The sequence below is a fragment of the Mugil cephalus genome, chromosome 2, assembly GCF_022458985.1.
Source record: "Mugil cephalus isolate CIBA_MC_2020 chromosome 2, CIBA_Mcephalus_1.1, whole genome shotgun sequence".
Taxonomy (NCBI): Eukaryota; Metazoa; Chordata; class Actinopteri; order Mugiliformes; family Mugilidae; genus Mugil; species Mugil cephalus.
In genome coordinates, this window is record NC_061771.1 from 2,257,325 (window position 1) to 2,271,509 (window position 14,185).

Genomic DNA, 14,185 nt, shown 5'->3' on the forward strand with positions numbered 1-14,185 from the left:
AAATCCTTCACTGTAAGCAGATGTGACAACCAAGCTAAACACCTCAGAGTGATGGTAAAATCCTCGACTCTCCATCACTGATGGAATGACACAGTGGTTTACCTTCGACTCCCCAGCGCCTTGCGACAGGACCTGAATACTCAATAACCTGCTGTTTGTGGAGTAAGTGAGTGTAAATGAGAAGCACAGGCTGAAAGAGAGACTTTGAGACACTGTGAATGAAACCATTGCACCCACCTCAGAATGAAGATGCTATTTGCGTGAGTGAATTCCTAATCTCTTTCCTTCCACTGCTACCTAACCTTTTTAACCACTTTATTTTTTTTAACACACAGTGCAAACAGGACACATTTTCTTTCTTTGGCATGGTCCAGCTGGTCTCTTTGTGTGAGCAAGTCCCACAATCCGCTCTGCTAACATCTTGATTGGCCTCCCCTAGTCATTTTCTTATGCAGCATTATGGAGCTTTATCAGTCTATTTCTGTGCAAATTCCCTGGATTGTTGGGTGGCGAGTTAGGACCTTGGTGCTGTGAATCTAATTGATTTTTAGTGTTTTCCACCAAGAGATCTCCTGCTGACATTTCCTCTAAATGCAAAAAAAACTCATTAGTGCACCTGGATGGTGATCAGTATTGATGCAGGATCAACACTGATGCTGAACTGATAAAAGATGGATAACTCCATCTCCCTTACAGTAAAACACACAGCCGCTTACTACAGCAGATGAATTCCCAGCTTTCAATAAACACTCTCCAGCATCAAAACCAAATTTACGATCTCTGCTCTCTTTGCCCTGATGTTGACAATCATTATTCATTTATCCATATCAATGAGTGAAGAGAGATAGATCTTTTGGGGTTCATTTTTTTTTCTCCTCTTAATTTCACCACTGACAAAACTTGAGGGAGGTGACAAACCTGGCTGGTACATTGCATTTGTCCAAACTAAATTACCCCATTGGGCTACATTTATATAGCACCATTAACAATCCAAACAGTCTCAACAACAAAACCCAGTGTCTAAAACCACCAAAACAAGCTCTGAGGCTTGATGTGTCAAGGGAAAACTTTGTTTCCAATATAGACAAATATCTCAAGTTTTAGACAGGCTGTTGTTGTGCGGACATAATCACAGAGCTATTTGTGTGGCTGTAGATGTTTGTCTTGTCTATATTTTGTTCAGACCTAAAATAGGAGTGCGTTCTAAAACATGAGGGGGTGTTTGGGGGTGGACATGTTACCAGGAGTAGAGGAAAGATGAATAATCCAGGAAGGCCAGTTTGACAAATGCATCTGAACTGCAAACATGTTTGAGACTTTCTGATGATAAAGCTCATATCCATCATCTGTACATGCCCTGGTTCTGGTAGGATGATGTGGGGAGTCCATACACCCTCATATGTCTTGCAAAGAGGTCAGCAGATGAAGACTAAAGAAGTGTGGATGGAAAATGCTGGAAGATGCAATCCCGCATCCCTGTAGACTCTCTCATTGGCTCGGGATGGTGACTGATCAAAGTCCATAGCAGGAAGGAGAATTCACAAATGAATGTGCCTGAAACTCCTATGGTTTGAGGCTAGCATTATAAGCACAGTTGTGCAGCGCCAGAAAGCTGTACTGTTTTAAAACTAGCTCTAAATCCCCTATAAATTGTCATGTTGTCGACGCTTTGCAGCAAAGTAAAGATAGTTATGAATAGATATGTGACTGCTAAGTGTTTCCAAATAATCATTCTTAATTCATTGGTAGCTAAGCTAACAATGAGGGTTTTTTCCCCAAGTGTAATAAATGCATTCATGTCTCTGTGAATGTGTATTCTTATTGTGAGACTCCTCACAGATTACCAACTGTCTGTGTATCAGGAAGTACAGAAATAACCTTTGATTTATCTTCACCTCGGTGTGCAAATAAAAAGAAAATGATCATCATGTCCTCCGTCGGTAAGGATGAGGAATGATAACACTGATTTCATAAAGTAATGGATCAAAATGAAACTCATGAAAGTGCCAGAAAAATTCACATCTCTCTGAGAAAAACAGAACCCAGACCTCCTGAGGAAGCAATGAGTCAGAGTTATTCATTATCTTGCCAGCCCTATGGTGTTTCTATACGGTCATCTGTCATGGGAGTCATTCAGCTTTACTTTTTCTTACAAGGTGCAAAAACAAACTAGATGAAGGACACTAGTAACACTGTAGCTCTACCTGGCATATTTGATTATGACCAAAATAAAACAACACAACTCACTGACGAACAGAAACACTGATGTACTGTAGCTTGTAAAATTCCCCTGAATTTCCTATTTTTAGCTGACACGTGATTGGAGCTTGGATGAGGATCCCTGCTGGGTGTGACTACTGTGGGTTTATAAATGACAGCATCATTGTTAGTGACTCCAATTTATAGACAAAATGGGTGATCATGGTAATACTTTTTCAGTTTAGCTGCAAATGTTTTTATGCATTCTGATACACGCATAAAGTACAGTAGAGTTTCATTTTATGAGTTTTTAAATCATATGTGATGACTGATTGCGATCTTTATGTACTGAAAACCTGCCTGGAAAACATTCTACATAATAGAAATTATTTCTGACTAAGCTTTATATCATAAAAGCTAAATGCCGCATGCTTCATGTACAAACTCCCTGTGTGTTATATTACATAAACAGTATAAAACTTAATTAATGAGGACATTGTTCAGAAAATACTTCCATGTGTCAACTTTTACCAGCTTAATACGCTACTGAGGTGATAAGTGATTAAATTCATGGGCTGACATAAATCCTACCAAATGAAGTTATGTTTACCTGAAATCTGCTCCGCTGTGATCTTATTAATTATTCTGAGTCGTAACCATTCATTGTTTCCATCAGCTGCTCACAAGAATAGAAGTCACACTTGCCAGTGAACACTTAAGTGTGACTCATTACGTGTGTGTGTTCTGAGTAAGTCTTCCCCTTGGGGCCCATGTATTTATGAGGCTCTCCAGGGTAATGCTAATAGATTCATTACCTACTTCACTTACACAGTGGCTGCGTGACTCTTTACTGGTATTACTCATGTTGCAAGGACATACGTGGGTTAACACAGTCATGTTGTGGTAACCTGACTTCCTTTTGGGGCTAAAGGCAATTCCCATAACTAATAATTACATTTTCCAATGAAGACTCAGTTTAAGGTTAGGATTAAGTCTGATGACGTTGTGTCAGAGTAAATCTCCAAGAAACAAACCTAACACCCTGCTTGTGTTTGACTGTGAGTGAAAGCACACAGCATGTCTGCACCTTCCCTCAGTACCGTGACACCATTCTTACTGGGCAAAGTGACAAAAGAATGCCTCCTGTTCAGAAAGTGAAGAGTCTTAATTTTGCATGAGCACTTTGAGCATAGAAGTGAATTATTGATGTCATTCTTCTTCAGGGGTAACATAATCCCCAATAACGGCTTGAATTAGCAGTAGATTGGTAGACAAAGACTAACCACAACGTGCCTAGGTGCCTATCCCTTTTAATAGCCTCACAATTCTGGCAGTAAAATTACTCAATTCGGTCTGATTCAGTCTTTGCTCTATTAAAGTAATGGTTTCTGTGTAGTAAAGGTGGCAGGACAGATACAGATTTGCACAATAAATTCTACAATAAAAGAGTGAGTGAGGTTTAGGCACTAGAAATGTTTTCCATAATCAAATTAATCTACATTTTAGACATAATTTTAATTGATATATAAAATGTTAATTCTCCATTTTATTGTAATTCATTCACTGATGTCCTGAAAAGCAGTTCTAAAGCTGTAGCTGTTGCCATCTTGGCACTGCCTGACTCTGTCTAACGTGGTATGAGCACAGCTGAGGTGGGTGGACATCATCTACAGCTACCATCACACCTTTAAGCCTTAATATAATTTAAACGAGTTACACGAAAACATAGTCTGTTGGTCCCTGACTTTTACACACAAGTAAATAATTCCTTCTTTAAGTGGAGATTACCATTATGACACGGTAATAGATATATTTGGCCATTCAAACCATAACACCTCTAGAGAACACTGACAGTTTACTTCACAAAGCAGAAGATGTGGTCGTGTTATTGTGCTTGCCCTTATCCTCATGTCAATAATGCATTCAGCAGTGCCTTGGTGGGATTAAAAACAACGACTGATGGTAATGCAATGCTGACTAAATCTATGTGAGTGTAGGGAGACAGAACTCCTCTGTTGCGCCCTATGTCATGGAGAAAATAACAGATAACAGGAGAGCAAGAAGCTGACAAAGTTTACAAAAGGTTTTATAACTGACCCATAGCGTTGTCTTCAGAATTGAGACAAATCGGTTGACTTCTGAAGCGTTGTTTTCAGTACATTCATTTTAACTATAGAAGCTCATCCAGGTGAGACACAAGTCTTATATTGGATGATGTTGCCATTCAGACATAAAATTTGAGTGTGTTAAGGTGCATAAAGAAATGAAAAGGGGAATACAAAGCATGCTGCGCACAGTAGCTCCCTCCTAACCAAAGTAAAAGGTCTGCCTTTGAAAAACACAGTGGTTAATGAAATACTGGGGCTCAGTGGAAGTGAGAAATGGTTACAAGCATGAATCAGCGTGTATAAAAGTTAATAAAGACAAAAGAGGGAAGCTGACGATGAGAAAATTGGAAATTAGGAATGAGCAAAATTGTCAAATGAGTGTGGGAAGTCACTGCCTGCAGTGCTTTTGACAGATAACATGTTGCCATGGTTACCTGAGTGTGCTGCAGAGCCCCCACGGCTAGAGAAGGGAGGGGCTTGGAAGGCGTAGACAACATCGCTGTCAGCAATTGAAGTCAGGTCATCGTCATCTGCGAAAGAACGCTGGAACCCCGTGGAGTACAACTCTGATAGGATGACCTGGAGACAGAGAGAGACACACAGTGTGAACATTTGCTTCGACAAACCTATCTCATGCAGTCCTTTCAAAGCTGAATTCCTGCAAACTAAAATCCCTAACAAGAGAGAACAAAGAATTTAATTAAACTGAAGAACAAATGGGGTGGTGTTTAGCTCAATGAGTAGAGCACCCGCCCCATGTGCTGAGGCTACAGTCCTCGCTGTAGGTGGCCCTACTTCAAATCCTGCAGCGGATGCCCTTTCCTGCAAAAAACTGAAGAATAAATGAGTAGGACTGCTCTCCCTCCGTAATAACTTTATTGCTATGTGTGACTCACAGAAATAAAACAAATGTTGTGCTGCAAAGGGGATGATTTTAACTCCATCAAAACATTTTATTTCAAACTCCTGTAGAAGTGCACAAGTAGGCACTGCATAAAAAGAACGAGGAGTCTGTGTTTATCATTGTTTTATGTGTTGTCGAACAGTTTATAAAAGAATTTGGATGTTTGTTGCTGAAAATAAACCTGCGAGTCATCTACTTCATGTGCACACTGCTTATACCATGGTCCTCTTCTTTTGTTTTTTTTTGTCCAATATATTATATAACTTATATAATTATTTGATGGTTGAATTGAGAGCGTTTCCTATCAGCCATCCAGCTGTGAGTCCAGTTACAATTTATATGACCAAAGCTAATAGAATGTTTTCAGCACATTCTGATTTGATTCTGAAGACTGGCTGCTGGGTTAAGTGGCCTAATTGGTAGGAAAGGATGCTCAAACTATAGGTAACCATAGCAACAGCCATTTGTGATCATTTAGTTACTCACACTAGTAAAACAGACCAAACAATGAGTTTATTTAGCTAAAAAACATGATGATCTCAACACAGATGGTGGAAAGAGGCCCTCAAGAAAATTAAGTTATGGGCAAAGAGAACGACAAGCAGAAAAAATGGAAGAATGTATTCACGACTGCAGAAAACAGGCTCAAGAGCTTCATACGTGCTTGCAAAAGGGAGACATTGAACAAATAAATGTGGTGCAGCTATTAGTAAGGAGGTGTAAACATACACACACACATCATATGGGTTTTTCGTACCAATACCAATTAGTAGCCATAATTTTTACTAATATAAAGTTCATATATAATTATTAAATCTCATCTCATCTTCTACTACCACTTATCCTTACTAGGGTTGTAGGGGTTGCTGGAGCCTATCCCAGCTGTTATCGGGGAAGAGGCAGGGTCCACCCTGGACAGGTCTCCAGACCATCGCAGGGCTAACACAGAGACAAACAACCATTCACACTCACACACAAACCTAGGGTCAGTTTAATTTTTCTCTGGTGGGAGGTAACTGGAGAAAACCCATGCAGACACAAGGTGAACACCCACCAAACACCCACCTTCTTGGCCTTCAGTGCTACTATTCAACTATGCCATCCACCTTCTGAACTTAATGTCATTAAGTCTGTTTATAAGATTTGTATTGTAGCTCACATTTGCCCCTTGGTGCCCGTTAAGTACCCCCAGAATGTAGACAGTGCCCTCCCTCATAAACTTACTTGGGCAAATGACCAGAGGTTGAGCATTAGAGGTGCTTTCAAAGAATAGTAAGGTTTAGTCCTTACCCTTCAAGGGTAATCAACTGGTTGATTTGGCAACTGTTACAATATCAATAAAAAAATGTGCTGGCTAATAATTGTGTGTGCTAAATTTAAAGAAATGCAGTTCTAATTCCACTAGAATGGGTTCAGTGGCATTCACTAGAATGTGAAAGACAAACACATATGCTTTTATACTCAAATCATAAATGAACACAAGGTCAGCAATATGGATACAGATACTATACACCAAGCTGTTTGTTTAAAGTGACGATAAACTCACTATACGTACGTATGTATGTTTGTGTGAGTCCCTGACACCCTGTTTCATCCCCTCAGGACATGAATCCATCTGTCTTTTGATTTTCTTTCGCTAAACCAGCAGCAAGCTGTGAAAATTACCATCATGCTGGCTGCAGTTTTTCCCATATTGTTCTCATTTGTCATTGTTCTGAACGGTTGTGCTTAGTTTGCATGAATGCTCCAGCGCAGCCTGTTTAAGCATCAGTTTGGACACAGACCCAAAAGGAGTGACTAAGATGCAGGTTTATTTATCTAAAATTGTGTGAGACATTAATTTCCCAAATTTCCCAAATCAGTGATAAGTTCCTCTTGATTTCTCAGGTTCAGTTAACTCGACTCACCCAGGTTTACATTTTTAAAAGATGACTTTGAACCCATCGTTCAGTAAAAGGGAGCATGGGAATTGACTTGAAGTGATTCCACTGCAGTAGAAAGATATCTGCTACCCAGGAAAACAAAGAAAACTTGAACTTTTGACATTAACATTAAGAAAAATCTAGCAGACAATTAGATCCAAAAAGATGATACTGAGACCATCATTCCTCTCACTTAACTGCACAAACACTATATGAGCCTGAAATACAGGAGCTGGACAAAAAATGCTGTCCAGATGTTAGCTAGGTAATCTAATTGCTTGTATATCTGTTATACAACATTCTCTGCCTGGATGAAAAAAAATCCTAATACACCAAAAATCAACTTGTGACCATGTTAAAGGTATTTCATGGTTCATTTGAGTGTTTGCTGCTCTCTTCTTTCCTGCTGCTGTGGATCCAGCTTCACAAAATCCAGTAGCATTCATCACATGCTATAAGATGGTGAATGATTGATGAACACACACCTCTAAGACCTTTTCCTTTACCCTCCCTACTGTTGTCGACATTCAAGTGTGTGCAGGCATTCAAGTTCAAATGCTTTAAAAGGGAATGCTCCTAAAAACTGACATTTTTAGAGATATGGCACTGTTCCACGCAGAGGTTACCATGAAAACACACAAAGATGTCAACAATTTCACTGGATGTACTGAATCATTTTACTAAGCAAAGGAAGAAAGTTGGATGTAATTACCCTAACCTTCTCTGGTAAATATTTACTTGGTTAAACTTAATCTCCTGTATTTAGCACAGTAATGGATGGACCAATTTAATGTTTCTTTGGATCCATTGTTCTTTGTTTGCAATTCCAAATAACTGGGTGAGGTAATAGTGTTGATCTAAGGAAGAAGAGAAAACTACATTTAAACATGTCTGCTCTGAGGAAGTGCTCTGGAAAATGAAGTCAAACAAACAGCAATTTGTAAAAAGTTCAGTGTGGATGTTTGGCAAAGTTGCACGCTGTAAAACATTACAGTCCCATTAAGTTATATGTACATTTGTCTTCTCTTTTACTCTTAACATTAATTGAGAGCATTGTAAAACTTGTCAATATATTTTAAAATACATTTTCCACCAACAAGATTTTGGTTGAATCAATCTGAAGTTTAGACATACTGTAAAACTAAGCAGAAACCAAAACATTAGTGCTCTCAATTAAAATGCTAGTTGATATGAATAAAGTACAGTTGTTTAGTTCACAAGATAAAATAAGTTTTCCTCAATGGATAATGTAACCTAACGGGTTGTTGTAACTCATAGAATCAAGTTGAAACAAGAAGTGGTCATTAGTTATAATTTGTCTTTTTGAGTTGAGATGTTTTGTTCAAGTTGAGTTTACTCACATTTTAAAGTTTAACTGACTTGAAATGTATCACAGTGTAGTAGGAGACTGTCATTCAAAACTACCAACCTGATTCACCACTTACATAAATACTCACAAATACCTGAACGATGTGTTTAAAAGAAGACAAAAGTTTTGGAGTTTAGGCCATTGGATGAACAGCCAGTCACTCAATACTGATCTGGACCAAATTGTACAAAAAAAAGTTTCTCAGCAGAAAATTGTAGTTTTATCTTAAAGAGACATCTGATCAACTGTAACTGCAGACATACAGAATGTGTGAGATCGAATTGCTTAAATGTTTCAGTGTCTTTGGTTGTTTGTCATTCATTTATCTGTAAAACAAATAAAAAGTGTGTGTGTGTGTGTGTGTGTGTTAATGTACCTGCTCCGGGGAGATGTTGCCCTCCGCTGCTACCATAGATCTCAGGGAGGACATGGAACCAAAAAGAGGCACTGCCAGCCCCACCCGCAGATACCTCTGACCCTTCGTGCTGAACACCAGCGTCACACACATTGCTCTGTGAGGCAAACAGAAGTAAGAAAAGATTGAGCACATAGTAAGCGTGTGTAACTGTGTGTGTATAAGGTAGGGAGATGTAGGACTACAGACAACAGAAGATAAATGACATGCTAGATAAGTGATAAATCTTTTGGTTCTTCTGTGTAGATCACACACATGCACACACGCACTGTCTAGACGCACATCCACATCCAGCAAAGCTTAAAAAACATTTATGCAACTGTGCAGGATTCAGGGATGCCAGGGGCAAGAAAAGTCATGGTTGTTTGTTCAAGAGATGTGTTTGAACTGAGTCTTGATGTACTTTAGCTGCTCAACAGCAAAACAAACCATCCAATAAAGTGGGACATTAAAATGCATTATAAGGCTGTTCAGTGTTGAATAAGAGGAAAATATTTTCACTGATGACATCACTGCTTGAAAACTAGTTTTGTGAGCATACACCATCCATTTGTCTGCATCTAATTTTACATCTTTAGTGATTTGGCTATTTCAAGATGTTGCATTTGTAGGGTTTTTGTTCCTGCATTATTTGTATGGATTTATGTGTGACTGGACATGTCAATACAATACATACGTTTTTGGATTTGTAAGCAATGACAGTTTAATCAGAAGAGGCTAAAACAGGAAAACATGGAGTATAGAGAAAAACACAGCGAGGAGACAAAGTAAGGTCACGCCTTCTCATTACAGATGAAGACGGTGTAATCGCTGACACCCCCACTTCCTGTTTCCCATCATGCATTATTCAGGTGAGTAATGTGTTACCAGTGGGGACTGCAGACAGCGGAGGATCTGAGCAGTTGTTTTGTTTACATTATTCCAAGATGAGACACAGAGATGCGCAGTGAAAATGGGATGAGAGGTGTGGGAAGACAATCAAGAAGAGCAGAAAATAGAGATATCATCCTACAAAGGAGACTTTCTGCAGCCTCTCAGATGCTCCCTGCTGATTGAGAAGCTGATCATCTCTATTTAACAGAAAAGCTCTCATATGTTCCCACATAAGCCTTTGTAGATGCACAGAACCTCTCCACCTTAAACCATTAAAACCTCGCAAGAGTTAGTATTACACTCAAACAGATTACAACATGAGAATATAGACCCAACATAAGACTGAAGATATAGCATTGAAGGGTGTCTGTGTCTTTTAGAACAATCACAATGAATGATGCATACCTCAAATTTCTGCCATGTTCCTGAGCATGCTATTTTGTTGCATTGCTTTCCAACATTACAGAAATATATTCGTCCTAGAAAATACTTGTTATAGTTCATTCTTTCAAGGGAAATAGTACAGTATTTAAAAATAACTGTTGACAGTTACAGTGTGTTCAGATGGTGGTTGACTCAATGCATCTGGGAGCCGTAGAAATTGGTTGGTAAACAGATTTGCATTTGCAAATTACATTTTTGAGCAAACTCATACACTATATGCAGCTCCTTCTGTAGCCACAACACCAACTATACCGATCAGCCACAACATTAAAAATAGTGACAGGAAAAGTAAATAACATTGACCGTCTTGTGACAATTCAATGTTCTGTTGGGAAACGTTTGGACCTGGTATTCATGTGTTCATGTTACTTAGACATGCACCATCCACCTAGACCAGACACTCCCACCCCCTGATAATTATCTTGCAATGAAAAAAAAGGAAGCCAATGTTATCTTTTGATGTGATGCTTTGGAAAGTCCTCCACGTACGTGCGATTTGTAGAGTGAAACCACTAAAACCTCTTAACCTCTTAAAGTTTTATCACTGCGTTAATATATGATGAGTCAATTCCACTCCCTGCTACTGTTTACCTTGTTGTTCCGTGTGCTTGTTCTTTACACAAGTGTTTATGTGTGTTCATGCAAAGACCCAGAGCAGTGAGACCGAGGCCATCTTACTGAATTAGTTTACAACTTTCCTGAATACTTAATATATGCAAGGTTTGATGGTGGCTAACAACCACCCTGATACTGCCATCCTTCTCTTCTCTCTGCTATACTGGCATTATCTGCAGTACACAGGCCTTGATGCCATGCTGGCAGCCAGACCCTGCTGCCTCCCTGGGGGCCTCAGACTTATCAGGCATTCAGCTGGGATACCGCTGCAGCAGGACAGTGCAATGAGGCCACTGCGTGTGTCTCTGTGTGCATGTGTGTGTGCGTGTCTGCGCGTGTGTGCGTGCATGTCAGGTCGGTGTGGGGCCAGCAGAGAGTCTACATCGAACATGAATGAATTTCCCTTTGTGCCAGTTTCAGGCAACTGCAAGAACAGGCCGCACACTGTCAGAGAACTCAAGCTGCAAAACTGAGCTTGGAGTTGGCCCTTGGAAGCACCGCAGAGAGGATGCAGAGCACACACATGTGCATGTTTGAAGATAGGAAGATTCACTGTGCACTCAATGTGTGCACACTGACAGAGTGAATGTATCATTTGTCATAATTTATTGTCATTTTAGTTGTTTATAATGATATTCTGCTGTTGTTGTTTTTTATGGACTGAAGGATTGATGGAAGTCACTAGAGAGTGCGGGGCTCCATCCACTAATAAGAATAACAAGAACAGCAGGTGAAACAAGGCTAATCACTGCTGTACACACCCACATAGTCCTGAGAGAATATCTATTCAAGTTATTTAAATCCACCTCTGTGTGTTCCTCAAGGTAGTGTATTTTACCACTTTTTCATGAAGGAACTTATAAGAGATTCAAGCTAACATAAACTGTAATCCGTTCACATTTCAATCCATGCAGTATAGTAGTTTGTTTGTCTCTCTCTCTCTCTCTCTCTCTCTCTCTCTCTCTCTCTCTCTCTCTTTGTGTGTGTGTTTCTCTCTTCATATGTCAAAGTCGTACTGTCTTACAGCAAGACCTTGCTGACATGCAGCTTCTGGCACAGTTAAAAATGGAAACCACAGAAAAAGTGTTTGGTCAGAGACTTTTGATGGCCAACATTTATCAGCTTCACAAGACCACGACCTGTGTGTGATGTCTTTTGTGTCTGATGTCTGCTTTTGTTTCTTGAGTCTATATTAGGCAGGCTAGTTGATCATATCCATGTAAATGATATCTGACAGCCATATATGTCAACTTCCAAGCAGCCAAAAAAAGGTTTTGCTTCTCAAAATATTTTTGGGTATGGATTGCAATCTATGAAATACTTTACCTAATAATGCAGGTTAAGGCAGAACATTCCCAACACATGCAGTACTTAGCACAGCAAAGAGAAAAAGGCACTGGAAAACTGAATTAGTTAAATAATTACTGCAGGCAAATGCATTTGCAGTAGTCATACTAAGAGACAAAATCACAAATCATATGTTAGCATAGACTAAATAAAGACAAATGGCAGAAAACCTCCTCAAAAGTGAAGCCAAGGCAAGTATAGCTCCCCCTGGTGTCTGGCTGCAGTACAGGTTAATCTGGCCGTAGTGGGGACGTGTTGTTCACATTGATATACAGTGTACAGGATGTGTGTTCCAGCACCCAGCAGTTACCTTTCTGCCATATACAACTGGTGTACCATACAGGCAACACTGACCTGATCTCTGGTAACTGATGTTTGAAAACACACATGCAAATATCACTAGCTGGTCAACGGTTGTGTAACATGTACATGGCACTTTTCTACCTATTGGTATTCAAAGCACTTTACAGTCACCGTTACAGATGCATCCATTCCTACACAAACACATGCACAATCAAATGTGCTGAAGATCAAACCGCTAACCCTGCGGCTAGTGGACACATGACTCTACCTACTAAGCCAATGAAGCGAGATCTTCTGATGTTGACACAAAAAAAACGTGAAAGAACTCAATAACAAATCTGCTTTTGACTGTGTCTTGTGTGTTATACATCACCTGGTTTGTCGGAGGGGAATGGGCAGAGAGATGCATGAAAACGGGTCAAAGGTGTTGCTCTGCTTAAGGCAATGAGGGCACGTCAGAGAAGATCTGCAGGAAAAACAAAGAGAGAGAGTCCAATTTTTATTCTCATTTAAAAATAGCTTTCCACCATGTCAGCATCTTCCTTTTCACAGTCATCCTGCTTCACTCAGCCATGGTAAATTTTCAAATCAGACCATTGGATTCACAAAGCGCACATGCTTTGAATATTCAAAAGACAACAGTCATTAGAGAAGGAGGTTCTTTTAAAATGAGCAGATGTTTCTACAGATATTGCCATCCATCTTCTAAATCTTCACATTTTCCATTGAGTACAGTGCTAATTGAGTGTTTCGTGTTTTGTCTGCAGTTAAACTCTCTGTGGTTGTTAAATCTGCATATTCCTTGTGTACATTGGTGACTAAGCACTGAAACAGGCCATCTGGACTCTGGTGTGCTGATGAGAAAAGGGCAGCAAAGCAACACAGGTGGGATGCTGTTCAGGATTTTAGTACAAATGCACGGAGTTGGGCATTTAACAACAGTAACTTAAAAAGGCTGTGTAATAAATGAGACACTGGGCTGGAAAGGACAAATATGCGGAGAAAGATCAAAAAAGTGACAAAAGGTAAAAGATGAAAATTGGAGAATATATTTAAGAGTAAATAAAAGTTGAGTGCAAAGAGACTGCAATGGAAAGACAACAAAGAGGGGGCACAGATTAAAAATGAACAGAAGGTTGGCAACAGGATAGTGGCATTGACAGGCACTAGAAAGCAAAGCTGATAGAGAAAAAAGACACAGGCAGGTCCCGCCAGGGTTTTTGAGCCAACAGAAGTGGAGATGATCAGAGTAGAGGAGTGACAACATGTGGGGATGCTATCAGCAAACACAGTTTTCAAAGGCAGATAGAGGCCACCTAACACTTAATTTAAAAGTTTTTCTTTTTGTTTTAGTATGATCAATAATGCTCCTGTCTGTGTATGTGAATATGCAGCTACTCCCAGGTCTGCATAAGTTTTGTTTAGTTGTGGGACACAGCTAGCACGGCTATATCCAAAGGTAAGAAAGCTGCTATAAAGCCCACTGGTTAACCAGTTATAATTTACTCATTTGTTTTTTCACAAAGCTCTGCAACATGAAAGTTGTCCTGGGGTGAAGGCAAAGTAAATTGGTCGCCACCTTGAGGCTTGTTGCAGAATAAGTAAAAAAAACTCACCCATGAGGATGGGATATTATTTTCTGAGATGTGGTGTCTGTCATATATTTTATCACACTGATGTTTATTC

At 39.6% G+C, this 14,185-nt stretch overlaps 1 protein-coding gene across 1 annotated transcript in view; it reads right to left on the reverse strand.

The window, feature by feature from the left end:
• The window catches only part of usp43a (ubiquitin specific peptidase 43a), a 91,016-nt gene that overhangs the window by 34,695 nt on the left and 42,136 nt on the right, over positions 1-14,185 (reverse strand). The window contains exons 4-6 of the mRNA XM_047578917.1: positions 12,873-12,965; positions 8,879-9,014; positions 4,742-4,886 (exon numbers count right to left, since the gene is read on the reverse strand). Of these exons, the coding sequence (XP_047434873.1) occupies positions 4,742-4,886; positions 8,879-9,014; positions 12,873-12,965 (374 nt within the window). The remainder of the gene's footprint in view (positions 1-4,741; positions 4,887-8,878; positions 9,015-12,872; positions 12,966-14,185) is intronic.